Source organism: Vigna angularis, chromosome 8 (genome assembly GCF_016808095.1).
Source record: "Vigna angularis cultivar LongXiaoDou No.4 chromosome 8, ASM1680809v1, whole genome shotgun sequence".
Classification (NCBI taxonomy): domain Eukaryota; kingdom Viridiplantae; phylum Streptophyta; class Magnoliopsida; order Fabales; family Fabaceae; genus Vigna; species Vigna angularis.
In genome coordinates, this window is record NC_068977.1 from 20,180,451 (window position 1) to 20,196,794 (window position 16,344).

At 36.8% G+C, this 16,344-nt stretch overlaps 1 protein-coding gene across 1 annotated transcript; it reads left to right on the forward strand.

Annotated features, from left to right (window-relative positions):
- Window positions 1-12,305: 12,305 nt before the first annotated feature.
- Window positions 12,306-14,870, forward strand: LOC108322652 (uncharacterized). Its single transcript, XM_052867835.1, has 2 exons — window positions 12,306-14,364; window positions 14,491-14,870. Exons 1-2 carry the CDS (start codon window positions 12,306-12,308, stop codon window positions 14,868-14,870), a joined length of 2,439 nt encoding a protein of 812 aa, XP_052723795.1.
- Window positions 14,871-16,344: the final 1,474 nt, after the last annotated feature.

Here is a 16,344-nt window from a genome sequence, read left to right on the forward strand (position 1 = left end):
ATAGTCCAACGGCTCTAAAAACGGCTAGTTTTTCAAACGGCTCCTGTGTTAATCGATTAACAGCCCTTGTTAATCGATTAACGTTAATCGATTAACACCCCTTGTTAATCGATTAACAGCTCAATGTAGGGCTTCTTCATGGCGCACTGGAACAATCGATTAACACCCTCTGTTAATCGATTAGCACTGCACAGTTTTTGCTGTTTGGCTTATTTTTACATCACTTTTGAATGTATACATAAAACTACTAATTTTCCTATGTTCATACAATTATTACAAAAGATTACAAGTCTTTCAAAAGATCATTCTTCATGAGTCTTGGTTGTTCTTGACTTGATTTGGATATCATCAAAACTTCATCTTCATCATTTTGCTAACAATCTCCCCCTTTTTGATGATGATCAAAATCTTCTTGATTTAAAGCTTTTGGTAATAATCTGTATTTAAAAAAAACAACTTAAGGAAGAAACAATTGTTAGTGAACTTAGAAATAAGTTTAAGGCTTTAAATATTTTGATGTGATCCTGCCATTTGAATGACTATCAAAGCAAGCTCTGATACCAATTGTCAGAGGCGGCTGCAGCGGAATGGTTAGCGTGGGATAACAAACCAAGAGGGTTTTCAATACTAACGTGTGCCTTTTAATTTCTACTCAATTAAACTTACTTAGCAATTAATAAAGACAAATAATGCAAGAGTAAGGTAGAGAGAAATTTGCACAGATGATTTTATCCTGGTTCGGATCTTACCAATCCTACGTCCAGTCGCTTATCTCAAAACAAGATAAACCTTTCACTAATCACAAAACAATTACAAACTACAATCACAAAGATACAATTTGTAAGAGTTTAGAAACCACCTCTCTTGATGCCACAAGAGATGAGACAACCACCTCCTTTGAGTCTTCACAAAGGATGACCACCTCCTTCGAATGCTTCACGAAGGATGAACCAACTTACACCTCCTTTGAATTCTTCACAAAGGATGACCACCTCCTTCGAATGCTTCACGAAGGATGAACTTCCTCTTCCGAACACCTCCTTAGACACACCAAGGATGAATCAGCTATTCCTCTATCACCGTAGAAGTATTCCACCAACTCTACAGACAGAGTTTCCTTAGCTGAGCAAGAGCACACAATTCTCAAGAGTTTCAGAGTATTTGAGCACAAGGGAAGAGTTTCTCTAGTTGGATCTTTTTTCTTGAGAGGAAATGAGAGTCTACTTATAGACTTCTCCAAAAGCTCTTCCATTTTTCGTTTTCAGCCTTTCACACTGTGTTAATCGATTAGCTACAGTGGTTAATCGATTAGCACCCCAACGGATAGTCCAACGGCTCTAAAAACGGCTAGTTTTTCAAACGGCTCCTGTGTTAATCGATTAACAGCCCTTGTTAATCGATTAACGTTAATCGATTAACACCCCTTGTTAATCGATTAACAGCTCAATGCAGGGCTTCTTCATGGCGCACTGGAACAATCGATTAACACCCTCTGTTAATCGATTAGCACTGCACAGTTTTTGCTGTTTGGCTTATTTTTACATCACTTTTGAATGTATACATAAAACTACTAATTTTCCTATGTTCATACAATTATTACAAAAGATTACAAGTCTTTCAAAAGATCATTCTTCATGAGTCTTGGTTGTTCTTGACTTGATTTGGATATCATCAAAACTTCATCTTCATCATTTTGCTAACAATCTCCCCCTTTTTGATGATGATCAAAATCTTCTTGATTTAAAGCTTTTGGTAATAATCTGTATTTAAAAAAAACAACTTAAGGAAGAAACAATTGTTAGTGAACTTAGAAATAAGTTTAAGGCTTTAAATATTTTGATGTGATCCTGCCATTTGAATGACTATCAAAGCAAGCTCTGATACCAATTGTCAGAGGCGGCTGCAGCGGAATGGTTAGCGTGGGATAACAAACCAAGAGGGTTTTCAATACTAACGTGTGCCTTTTAATTTCTACTCAATTAAACTTACTTAGCAATTAATAAAGACAAATAATGCAAGAGTAAGGTAGAGAGAAATTTGCACAGATGATTTTATCCTGGTTCGGATCTTACCAATCCTACGTCCAGTCGCTTATCTCAAAACAAGATAAACCTTTCACTAATCACAAAACAATTACAAACTACAATCACAAAGATACAATTTGTAAGAGTTTAGAAACCACCTCTCTTGATGCCACAAGAGATGAGACAACCACCTCCTTTGAGTCTTCACAAAGGATGACCACCTCCTTCGAATGCTTCACGAAGGATGAACCAACTTACACCTCCTTTGAATTCTTCACAAAGGATGACCACCTCCTTCGAATGCTTCACGAAGGATGAACTTCCTCTTCCGAACACCTCCTTAGACACACCAAGGATGAATCAGCTATTCCTCTATCACCGTAGAAGTATTCCACCAACTCTACAGACAGAGTTTCCTTAGCTGAGCAAGAGCACACAATTCTCAAGAGTTTCAGAGTATTTGAGCACAAGGGAAGAGTTTCTCTAGTTGGATCTTTTTTCTTGAGAGGAAATGAGAGTCTACTTATAGACTTCTCCAAAAGCTCTTCCATTTTTCGTTTTCAGCCTTTCACACTGTGTTAATCGATTAGCTACAGTGGTTAATCGATTAGCACCCCAACGGATAGTCCAACGGCTCTAAAAACGGCTAGTTTTTCAAACGGCTCCTGTGTTAATCGATTAACAGCCCTTGTTAATCGATTAACGTTAATCGATTAACACCCCTTGTTAATCGATTAACAGCTCAATGTAGGGCTTCTTCATGGCGCACTGGAACAATCGATTAACACCCTCTGTTAATCGATTAGCACTGCACAGTTTTTGCTGTTTGGCTTATTTTTACATCACTTTTGAATGTATACATAAAACTACTAATTTTCCTATGTTCATACAATTATTACAAAAGATTACAAGTCTTTCAAAAGATCATTCTTCATGAGTCTTGGTTGTTCTTGACTTGATTTGGATATCATCAAAACTTCATCTTCATCATTTTGCTAACAATCTCCCCCTTTTTGATGATGATCAAAATCTTCTTGATTTAAAGCTTTTGGTAATAATCTGTATTTAAAAAAAACAACTTAAGGAAGAAACAATTGTTAGTGAACTTAGAAATAAGTTTAAGGCTTTAAATATTTTGATGTGATCCTGCCATTTGAATGACTATCAAAGCAAGCTCTGATACCAATTGTCAGAGGCGGCTGCAGCGGAATGGTTAGCGTGGGATAACAAACCAAGAGGGTTTTCAATACTAACGTGTGCCTTTTAATTTCTACTCAATTAAACTTACTTAGCAATTAATAAAGACAAATAATGCAAGAGTAAGGTAGAGAGAAATTTGCACAGATGATTTTATCCTGGTTCGGATCTTACCAATCCTACGTCCAGTCGCTTATCTCAAAACAAGATAAACCTTTCACTAATCACAAAACAATTACAAACTACAATCACAAAGATACAATTTGTAAGAGTTTAGAAACCACCTCTCTTGATGCCACAAGAGATGAGACAACCACCTCCTTTGAGTCTTCACAAAGGATGACCACCTCCTTCGAATGCTTCACGAAGGATGAACCAACTTACACCTCCTTTGAATTCTTCACAAAGGATGACCACCTCCTTCGAATGCTTCACGAAGGATGAACTTCCTCTTCCGAACACCTCCTTAGACACACCAAGGATGAATCAGCTATTCCTCTATCACCGTAGAAGTATTCCACCAACTCTACAGACAGAGTTTCCTTAGCTGAGCAAGAGCACACAATTCTCAAGAGTTTCAGAGTATTTGAGCACAAGGGAAGAGTTTCTCTAGTTGGATCTTTTTTCTTGAGAGGAAATGAGAGTCTACTTATAGACTTCTCCAAAAGCTCTTCCATTTTTCGTTTTCAGCCTTTCACACTGTGTTAATCGATTAGCTACAGTGGTTAATCGATTAGCACCCCAACGGATAGTCCAACGGCTCTAAAAACGGCTAGTTTTTCAAACGGCTCCTGTGTTAATCGATTAACAGCCCTTGTTAATCGATTAACGTTAATCGATTAACACCCCTTGTTAATCGATTAACAGCTCAATGCAGGGCTTCTTCATGGCGCACTGGAACAATCGATTAACACCCTCTGTTAATCGATTAGCACTGCACAGTTTTTGCTGTTTGGCTTATTTTTACATCACTTTTGAATGTATACATAAAACTACTAATTTTCCTATGTTCATACAATTATTACAAAAGATTACAAGTCTTTCAAAAGATCATTCTTCATGAGTCTTGGTTGTTCTTGACTTGATTTGGATATCATCAAAACTTCATCTTCATCATTTTGCTAACAATCTCCCCCTTTTTGATGATGATCAAAATCTTCTTGATTTAAAGCTTTTGGTAATAATCTGTATTTAAAAAAAACAACTTAAGGAAGAAACAATTGTTAGTGAACTTAGAAATAAGTTTAAGGCTTTAAATATTTTGATGTGATCCTGCCATTTGAATGACTATCAAAGCAAGCTCTGATACCAATTGTCAGAGGCGGCTGCAGCGGAATGGTTAGCGTGGGATAACAAACCAAGAGGGTTTTCAATACTAACGTGTGCCTTTTAATTTCTACTCAATTAAACTTACTTAGCAATTAATAAAGACAAATAATGCAAGAGTAAGGTAGAGAGAAATTTGCACAGATGATTTTATCCTGGTTCGGATCTTACCAATCCTACGTCCAGTCGCTTATCTCAAAACAAGATAAACCTTTCACTAATCACAAAACAATTACAAACTACAATCACAAAGATACAATTTGTAAGAGTTTAGAAACCACCTCTCTTGATGCCACAAGAGATGAGACAACCACCTCCTTTGAGTCTTCACAAAGGATGACCACCTCCTTCGAATGCTTCACGAAGGATGAACCAACTTACACCTCCTTTGAATTCTTCACAAAGGATGACCACCTCCTTCGAATGCTTCACGAAGGATGAACTTCCTCTTCCGAACACCTCCTTAGACACACCAAGGATGAATCAGCTATTCCTCTATCACCGTAGAAGTATTCCACCAACTCTACAGACAGAGTTTCCTTAGCTGAGCAAGAGCACACAATTCTCAAGAGTTTCAGAGTATTTGAGCACAAGGGAAGAGTTTCTCTAGTTGGATCTTTTTTCTTGAGAGGAAATGAGAGTCTACTTATAGACTTCTCCAAAAGCTCTTCCATTTTTCGTTTTCAGCCTTTCACACTGTGTTAATCGATTAGCTACAGTGGTTAATCGATTAGCACCCCAACGGATAGTCCAACGGCTCTAAAAACGGCTAGTTTTTCAAACGGCTCCTGTGTTAATCGATTAACAGCCCTTGTTAATCGATTAACGTTAATCGATTAACACCCCTTGTTAATCGATTAACAGCTCAATGCAGGGCTTCTTCATGGCGCACTGGAACAATCGATTAACACCCTCTGTTAATCGATTAGCACTGCACAGTTTTTGCTGTTTGGCTTATTTTTACATCACTTTTGAATGTATACATAAAACTACTAATTTTCCTATGTTCATACAATTATTACAAAAGATTACAAGTCTTTCAAAAGATCATTCTTCATGAGTCTTGGTTGTTCTTGACTTGATTTGGATATCATCAAAACTTCATCTTCATCATTTTGCTAACAATCTCCCCCTTTTTGATGATGATCAAAATCTTCTTGATTTAAAGCTTTTGGTAATAATCTGTATTTAAAAAAAACAACTTAAGGAAGAAACAATTGTTAGTGAACTTAGAAATAAGTTTAAGGCTTTAAATATTTTGATGTGATCCTGCCATTTGAATGACTATCAAAGCAAGCTCTGATACCAATTGTCAGAGGCGGCTGCAGCGGAATGGTTAGCGTGGGATAACAAACCAAGAGGGTTTTCAATACTAACGTGTGCCTTTTAATTTCTACTCAATTAAACTTACTTAGCAATTAATAAAGACAAATAATGCAAGAGTAAGGTAGAGAGAAATTTGCACAGATGATTTTATCCTGGTTCGGATCTTACCAATCCTACGTCCAGTCGCTTATCTCAAAACAAGATAAACCTTTCACTAATCACAAAACAATTACAAACTACAATCACAAAGATACAATTTGTAAGAGTTTAGAAACCACCTCTCTTGATGCCACAAGAGATGAGACAACCACCTCCTTTGAGTCTTCACAAAGGATGACCACCTCCTTCGAATGCTTCACGAAGGATGAACCAACTTACACCTCCTTTGAATTCTTCACAAAGGATGACCACCTCCTTCGAATGCTTCACGAAGGATGAACTTCCTCTTCCGAACACCTCCTTAGACACACCAAGGATGAATCAGCTATTCCTCTATCACCGTAGAAGTATTCCACCAACTCTACAGACAGAGTTTCCTTAGCTGAGCAAGAGCACACAATTCTCAAGAGTTTCAGAGTATTTGAGCACAAGGGAAGAGTTTCTCTAGTTGGATCTTTTTTCTTGAGAGGAAATGAGAGTCTACTTATAGACTTCTCCAAAAGCTCTTCCATTTTTCGTTTTCAGCCTTTCACACTGTGTTAATCGATTAGCTACAGTGGTTAATCGATTAGCACCCCAACGGATAGTCCAACGGCTCTAAAAACGGCTAGTTTTTCAAACGGCTCCTGTGTTAATCGATTAACAGCCCTTGTTAATCGATTAACGTTAATCGATTAACACCCCTTGTTAATCGATTAACAGCTCAATGCAGGGCTTCTTCATGGCGCACTGGAACAATCGATTAACACCCTCTGTTAATCGATTAGCACTGCACAGTTTTTGCTGTTTGGCTTATTTTTACATCACTTTTGAATGTATACATAAAACTACTAATTTTCCTATGTTCATACAATTATTACAAAAGATTACAAGTCTTTCAAAAGATCATTCTTCATGAGTCTTGGTTGTTCTTGACTTGATTTGGATATCATCAAAACTTCATCTTCATCATTTTGCTAACAACCTTGTGAACTCTCATGTATTTGAATTGATTCTTAATAATATATGTTTTTTCATTAATTGTTAGGGTAATTCATTTGTGATTATTGCATGCTTTGTTTAACTTATTCATAACGTGGTGTATGAATTGCATGAGTGCCTGGAGGTTCCTTACAATTCAGGTTCTTGTTGAATTACTCCCAAGAGTAATACTTCTCAGGGATGAGGGTATGAGTCTTGGTCGTCTTAAGCTCTTGATCTTCATAATTAATTACTGGGAATGCTAGGAATTGTATGAACTGGTAATTAAGGACAACCTTATTTCGCCGAGGGATCGGGTTTAAGTGATTTAGTGAGTGACGTTAACATTAATGCACGAAGAAGAATTCTTATATACATGAGAGTGAACTTGGTGAAATCTAACCCCAACAACATACTTATCTTATACTGAAAACAACATCCGTTCAGCACTGTGCTATTCTACTATTGATCAAACTGCATTCATATTTAATTTTTTGTCCTTGCATTTGATTGAAAATCTACTTTGATTAATTGCATGATCGCCCTCAATTTAATTAAGAATGTACTTTAATTAATTTGAAACTTGAACAATGATATGTGGATAACCGATGATGAACCTATCTTGGAAAAACAATGGAATTAGCCTATTTCATTATATTTGTTTCTAAGTTTTCTACTTATTCTTTACTTAAACTCGAACATTCTTTAAATACTAATTCCATTAGCATAGTTTCTCACTTTTATTCTTGAGAATTGCATTGAATTCATAAGATTCAAATATTGAAAAACAATTCTTTATTCGTTTGGAGACGACTCAGGGTTACTTTAACCCTATCTACTTTCTTGACTACTGACTTGGCAGTACTGAAGTTGCTTTGAAAAGTAGTATTAATTTGATAGTTTCAACAACAACGTATCAAATTTGGCGTCGTTGCCGAGGAATACGGTTAGTATTTTTAATATTTTGATTCTTATTTTTATTTTTATTTTTTATCTTTATTTGTTTTTTTTATTTAACGCATATACATTTAATTTAGTTTGAGTTATTTTGTAGCCTTTAGTTATTCTTATTGTAACATCCCAAAAATATAGTATAACCTATATTGAAGATTCATCATCACAAACATGATAAAATAAAACAGTTATCCAGCTATAATATAAAATATAATCTTACAGTTATCCAAAATAATCATAGAATTTAAAACTTTATATATACAATAGGCTAAACAAAACTATTTACAAGGTTACACTAAAACTAACTACTCAGCAGCATCGCCTTCGTCCAAAGCCTGCTCCAAGGAAAACTCATCTCCCTCTGCTCACACCCAAAGGATGATCATTGCAAAGGAAAACATCCCACATACAAAACACAAACACAACAGGGTAAGCTAGTTTAAACAGAGAGCAATTATATGTCTATTAACTAAGTTTCATACAATCACACCTATTGATTCACATCACAACAACTCTTTACACATGACACTACACTGACTTTGACCGTTCGGACTTAGAATGATTGTCGAGCTATGGCGGGTCATGCACTCGTGGTGGCTTCTATTGCTTTGCAAAGCCATTACCAATGGGTTTCACCCTACCACATTCACGAGGCTAGTCTGTACCACGCCTTGGAGCATACTGGAAGCCCCCAAGACTAAGACCTCCTGCTACTCCTTACGACATGGATCAATCGTCTCTACTTGAGAATGAAAGACCATTGGATTTTCAGGATAACCCGCAAGATTGAGCTTCTGCATTCATTCTAAACATACTTGAACCTCAACAAGAGACTTCACTTTGGATCACAACATAGGGAACCACCATGTAACCTCTCCTTAAGGATCATGGAACTATGTCCATCAACCATACTTTGAAATCACATACTTTCACTTTGGAACATAAATCATAACTTGCTAAATCATACACCTTAATACACATTCATACATGCTTCAACATAATTCAACAATCTTATTTAACTCAAACTAGAACAAGAAAATAAAGAGGAAACTAGCATATGAACCAATCGCTCAGCATACACACTCGTTGTGCGACCATAGAGGTTTCTCGCACTATGACCCAGCTCGTTGTGCGAAAAAACTTCCAGTGGTACCAGACCTCAACCCCTCGCAGAGCACAACATATCGCTATGTGAAAGAGCCCAGACAGTGGTCCAGACCCTCCAAACACTCGCAAAGCGTACTTATTCGCTATGCGAATAAAATGACAGTCATCCCAAACCTTCACCAGTCGCTCCACGTACAGATTCGTTGTGTGAATCATCAGAGAGAGAGCAAACCCCCACAACCATTCACATAGTGTATCATCTCGCTATGCGAATTGCTCAGATAAAGAGCAAACCTCACAAGCATTCACATAGCGCACCATTTCGATGTGTTAATCTCTCAAACAAAGAGATACTCGCCATGACCACTCGCTGTGCAAATCCATTCGCTCAGCGAGTCTGCATAATTCTGCAGCACGAATTCTGCAAAATTATGCAATTCAACCCAAGTTTATCAATTCTAACTATTTTTCTCAACTTCTAACACTCCCAAATTTTATTATATACCTAATTGGACTTGACCAAATGTTTCTAACCCTTCCTTCCATCATTCTAAATAGTTTATGAACCAATTCCTACTTCAAAACTTCTAAAATCATAACTTATAGACCCAAAATCAAATTTACCACTTTTAACACACTTTTGACCAATTTAAGAGTTCAAACAAGTCATATTTGACTTACCAAAACTGCTCCAACAGACCAAATGAACACAAAACATCAAACTCAAGTTTTCACTACCTCACTTCCTAAAATTTGAGTTCTAACACAAGTAGAACTCTACATCATTACCATCACTCCCACCTAATTCAATTCTCTAACATTACCAAATGTTTAAACACACTCAAACCAGTTCAACAACAGCCTCAACTTCACAAATTCCATTCAACAACCTATTTTTCTCATTCCACTACCTTAACACACCATTTTAGACTAACCCACCACTAACAAATATTTCTCTTCTACTAGAACAATCAAATTTTGTACAACTCAGCTCAAGCACATCCAATACCACCTCATGAACACATACATAACAAATTCCACACATGATCAACATCCATCACCATACAAAGCATGCATTCCATGCAATTACTACTTACAAAAATCACAATTTTCCAATTTAAGCAAATTAAGCATACTAACTATCAAATTCGTACAGCATATTACTATTATAAAAGAGAAAACTAGCTTCCCTTACCTCTAGCAAAACTTCCACCACTCAAGCAAATACCCCTATCGTGACTTGCACCGCAAGGAAACTCTAGAAACTCTCACAACTCACCAATTGGCAATTGAAAGTAAACCTTAGAACATAATTGGAGTCAAGAATTGAAGGAAATGACTTCTTAACACATGCAGCCAAAAATTTCTTGCATGATCAAGTGTCAAGAAATTACTAACAAAAGGGGAACGAACTTTACCTACTCAAATCACGAAATTGATCGGTTGAAATGAAAGCTCTTGATGCTAGGATCACCTAGACACTCTATGATGTTGAATAGATACATAGAGAGTGAGGAAAAGTAGAGAGAAATGAGAGAAAAGGAAGATAATTACGTTTTAGAGAGATATAGGTGTTTTAGATAATGAACCGAGCTTTAGAAAATTCTATTTATATTATCTCCAGTCACAAATATACAATCTAATACTTTACCTGATCCTAACCCAAACTAGATGGCACAAAGAACTATCAGACAACTAGCCACCTCCCACAATACAATAATCCGTAGTAACATTGAATATCTTAATGAGGAGATGGAGTTGAGAACTGACTAATTAAATGCCCTACCAAAATTTAGTGGGTTATCAAGGGAGAATCCACACAAACACCTTAGACAGTTCCACATGTTGTATGAAAATTTTAGATCTTCCAAGATCACAATAGAAAATCTGAAGATGAGAGCTTTTCCTTTTCGTTTTCAAGGAGCAGCGCATGATTGGTGGCACTATCTCTCTACACGGATTTGATAAGTGTGAAAAAGAGTTATTTTTATACTTATAAATGAGCTCAATCTTGTAATTATTCATGTTGTTCCTCATTGAAAAGTTGTAATAGGTAGTAGATTGTTATGTAAAATATTGTACAGGAAATGGTGTATTATTTAGACTCTGTCAACCAATTTTCGCAAAGCGAAAGCCAAAATTCGCATTGCCAGAAGAAGAAAATTCGCATAGCGCACCAGTACCTATGCGCTGAGCGAATAACATCAGTTAAAGTGCAGCAGTTAAGAAAATTCGCATAGCGCACCAATACATGTGCGCTGAGCGAATTAATGAATTTAAGTGGCTTTAAAAGACGTGACAGAGCGACAGAAACTTCTTCTTCGAACAGAAGCTCCGGACAAAAGAAAGAAACGAAAACATCTCAGGAACTTCCGGAGACTACTTCAAGGCATCAAGACACCATTTTTGCAAGGGATTGCTTCAAATGTGTACGTTTAGATGACTAGGAGTAGTTTTTCTTTCGTTGGAATTGGATGTAATGAACTCACTGTGATGTACTTTTCCTATTCAATATATCGTTGTTCGTTCATATGCTCTTTCTTGAATTTACTATCATTGTATGGAAATATAATGTTATTTGAATGTTTCTGATTACTGGAAAGTAACTTTGAACATGGACATAGATAGAGCACCTAAGTGATTTGGGATCTAGGGATAGACTCAATAACTTGGTCATTCTTAACATCGGACTTAATGCAAATTGTATGTTAAATTGACTAAGGAATTAGCATTTTGATATATTAATTTAGAACTAGTTGCTAAGGGATTAGGACTAGTATGCCTTGATGTGAATGTTTGAATGAAATAATGATATATTGTACATAGTTTTATCTTTATATGATTCATGAAACTCAATTCCAACAAAGTTTCTTTTAAATATAATTCCTTGCACACCAACTGTTTGATAAAAATACCAAAAAGAGTTTCTTGTGTTTTTTGTACACTTTGATGTCTAATTGAGTTATAAAAGGAAGAATTGTCATGTGTTGCACAAGTCCCTTGGGAGAACGATACTTTGAACTTACCCTATATTACTTGGAACGATTTGGTATACTTGCCAAAAAGTTATCAAGTTTTTGGCGCCGTTGCCGGGGAATTTGATTGTTTTGTTATTTTAATTAGTTGTTTATCAATTTCAATTCTGTTCCCATCTCGGTAAATTCATTGTTTTAGTTTTCTGTGTATCTGTATATATTGTGTTTTGTTCCTGTTGTTATTTCTTGGGTTGGTCATTGGAGATTTTTGTTCTGTATGCCACGCGGAACAAAGTCTGAGAATTTATTGTTTGATTCTGAGATTGAAAGGACAGCCCGTAGAAATAATAGTAGGCGTAGAAGAGAAAATCGAAAAAAGGAAGCTAGAGAATCCAGCTTATCCTCAAACGCTTGTTTTTCATCTGACCAAGAGGGTAAAAAGATGGAGGAAAATGGGGAAAATGAACAAAGAAGGCGTACGTTGGAAGATTATGCTTCAGTTACTGTACCTATATCTTTCAACAGTATAGCCAAACCTGTGATAATTGCGGCTAACATGGAAATGAAGCCAGCATTGATACACCTTGTTCAGAGTAATCAGTTTTCAGGATTGTCACACGAAAATCCCTACGATCATCTGACAACTTTTAATGAATATTGCAACACTGTTAAAATGTTGAATGTGTCAGAGGAGGCAATCAGACTTAGTCTTTTTCCATTTTCCTTGGCAGGAAATGCCAAGAAATGGTTAAATTCTTTTCCTGAGGGAAGTCTGACAGGTTGGGATGACGTTGTGTCAAAGTTTTTGCAGAAGTATTTCCCTCAATCAAAAATAAACAAAGGCAAGCAAGAGATATCCTCTTTCCAACAGGAACCTGAGGAGACTTTGAGTCAGACATGGGATAGATTTAAGGGATTGTTAAGAAAGACTCCCATACATGGATTTGATGTCCCCACTCAATTGAACCTGTTCTTAGGAGGTTTAAAATCTCACACAAAATTGATGCTAGATGCCTCAGCAGGAGGTAACATTAGGTGGAAGACACCTGATGAAGCTCATGAAATTATTGAAAATATGGCATCTAGTGACAATGATGTTCAAAGTGAGAGAGGACAAAATCAAAAGAAGGGAATGTTTGAGTTGCAATCCCAAGATGCCTTATTAGCCCAAAATAAAATTATGACTCAACAGCTTGAGTCTCTGATGAAAAAGGTATCACAACTACAAATCCAAAATGTATCACAGGCACAACATACTGTGCAAGGGTGTGAACTGTGTGGTGGAGAGCACCAAAATGGACAGTGTGCTATTCAGTCTAATGCTAAGGAAGAGGTAAATTACATGGGTAATCAAGGCCGTCCAGGCAATTATGGAAATTATAATCAAGGATGGAGACCTCATCCTAGCATGGGTCAGGCTAGTTCTAGTAGACCACCACAACAACAGTTTCAACAACAACCTACTCTTTCTGATAGGACATCTAAACTTGAAGAAACTCTACAACAATTCATGCAAGTATCCATCTCCAATCAAAAGAGTACTGAAGCTTCTATTAGAAACTTGGAGACACAAGTGAGTCAACTTGCAAAGAAGCTGGATGAGACATCTGAAAAGAAATTTGTGGCTAAGAATGAAGTTCACTCCAGGGAGGAATGTAATGTCATAATAACCAGAAGTGGAAAAGAAGTGGGGTTTGATTCCAAGGAGAAGCCGACAAATAAAGAGATTCAAGTACACAAAGAGGAGGATCAAAAGAAGGTGATTGAAGAAGAAGAAAGTAGAAACAGGAAGGAAGATGGAAGACAAAAAGAGAAAGTGTTGGTGAAGCAACTTCCTTATCCTAAAAATACTTCACAGAAGGATAAGGAAAGACAAATGGATCGATTCAAGAAGATATTTAATCAACTTGAGATTACTTTGCCCTTGACTGAAGCACTGCAACAAATTCCTGCTTATGCAAAATATGTGAAGCAATTCCTCAGTAAAAAGAAGAAGTATTTAGATGAGGAAACAATTGAAGTGCAAGGAAATTGCAGTGCAATTATGCAGAAATCTCTACCTCCAAAAGTCAAAGATCCAGGGAGTTTCACGATTCCTTGCACCATTGGAAATCATGATATAGGGAAGGCTCTTGTTGACTTAGGTGCTAGCATTAATTTGATGCCCCTATCTATGCTCAAAAAGATTGGTGACCTTGAAGTCAAGTCAACAAAAATGATCTTGCAAATGGCAGATAGGTCCATTAAGCATCCTTACGGTGTAGTGGAAGATGTGGTGATTACAGTTGATAAACTAAAATTCCCTGTTGATTTTGTAGTAATGGAAATGGAGGAAGGTGTAGATATACCTCTCATTCTTGGAAGACCTTTCATGAAGACAGCTAAGGTTGTCATTCATGTTGATGATGGAACTGTAAAATTAAAAGACCAAGATGAAGAGGTGATATTTAATGTTTTTGAAGATGTGAAGCAAAATGAAGAGGAAAAGACTAGTTCCAAAGTAAAAGATGAAGTTTTAGCAATTACTAGTCTTCCAAGGCAAGTTGCCAAGTTGGCCAAAAAGAATCTTAATTGTTTCAATCCAAAAGTGAAGGAAAGAGATGAAGATAAGGAGAAGCAAAGAGTTCACCAACAAATTGAAGTGAAAAGTGATGAACTCAAACCTGGAATACCTGTGAATCTTAAGAACGGGTTATGGGTCATCAAGGACATAAAGGCAAATGGAGTACTCGAAATTGAGGCTCCATATTCAAGAAGAATTAAGTTGGTGACAGGAAAGTTACTCAGAAAATGTTGGTGTCATGAAAGGAAAAAGAACACTAACATCAAGAATCCAACTTAACCATGAATTGTCTGGGTCAAGCTAGTGACGTTAAAGAAGTGCTTGCTAGGAGGCATCCTAGCACATGTTTGTATATATGTGTTTGTTGATTGTGTTTCTGTAATTGTTGAGATTGAGTGTGGAGAGGAAGTGTTAATGAAGCTTGAGGATTGATTTCTGACGTTTTAGTCGCACAGCGCACAGCTGAGGTGCGCTATGCGACTAGATGATTTTATGAAGCAGTGATTTATTCGCACAGCGAATTGCATGCGCTAGGCGGGAGAGACAAAGAAATTGTTCAGAGATTGTGGTTCGCACAGCGCATCACATGCGCTTTGCGACTTAAAAAGTAATTTTCTTTCTTTAAAAGAATTCGAATAGCGCATTGGATAAGCAAGGCGAATAAAAATCACGTGAGTAAATTGGGAGAAATTGAGCAATTAATTCGCATAGCACAAAGTTTCCGCTCTGCTATTCAAAGTTTGAGGGAGATCTCTGTCAAAATATTCGCAAGGCGAAATTTTGTGCAAAGCGAATTAATTCTAAAGTGCTTGTTTATTTTAATTCGCACAGCGCACAGCTGAAGTGAGCTATGCGAATTGTCTTGTGCATTAAAATTAAAATTATTCGCATAGCGCACAGTATGCGGTGCGCTGAGCGAATTTTTTGTTAAAAAAAAAAAGTTTAAACAAAAAAAAAATTGAAGTGCTAATTCGCATAGCGCACAGTATGTGGTGCGCTGTGCGAATTTTGTTTAAAAAAAATTAAAAAAAAAATTAAAAAATAAAAAATTAAGTACTAATTCGCATAGCGCACAGTCTGTGGTGCGCTAAGCGAATTTTGTTCAAAAAAATATAAAAAAAAAAAATTTGTTGTATTCGCTTAGCGCACAACTCTGGTGCGCTTAGCGATGCTTATGCAGATGATTTCGCTTTTGAGTTTGCAGCACTCCTTCTATGGCCTGAGGGCAGGCCTAAGTCCAGGTGGGGGAGTGCCTATCCAGGAGCACCAGAGCCCGAGTTAGATGAGTAGGAGGACATGATGGCAGGCGATGGTGATGAGGAAGAAGAGGAACCAGATCCCAGATGGACACAGCAGAGTTATCATTCACAGGAGAGCCAGTGGAGATCAGGAGCTGATGGGTCGTGGTAGAGCGACTCTTGTTGTTATGTTGATTGTCATTTTTATTTTAGTTCAGTTATGTTTGTGGTTGTAAAGACAATTGTGTTTTGATTTAATGATTTGGCATTGTCTGATTAAGTTATGTGATTCTTGAGGATGATGACATGTATGTTTGTGGTGGCTGTGCTTCAAAATTTTTACTGTGTGTATGAATATGACCAGATCTGTGAGTGTTGAGAGCATATATTGATTGAGAGATATTGAGTTTTCTAGATATGGAATTGACTTTTGCATGATTTTGATTCTACGTACATACACACACTTTTTGGTTAAGGATGACAAAGGCCCTGTTTATTATTGACTATATAGCTAC

What these genes read in the sequence shown, in the direction of transcription:
- LOC108322652 (XM_052867835.1), top strand. Translation starts at nt 12,306, where the DNA reads ATGCCACGCGGAACAAAGTCTGAGAATTTATTGTTTGATTCTGAGATT. An exon ending in AGTAATGGAAATGGAGGAAG is followed by an intron (nt 14,365 to 14,490) that starts GTGTAGATATAC and finishes ATGTTTTTGAAG; the next exon opens with ATGTGAAGCAAAATGAAGAG.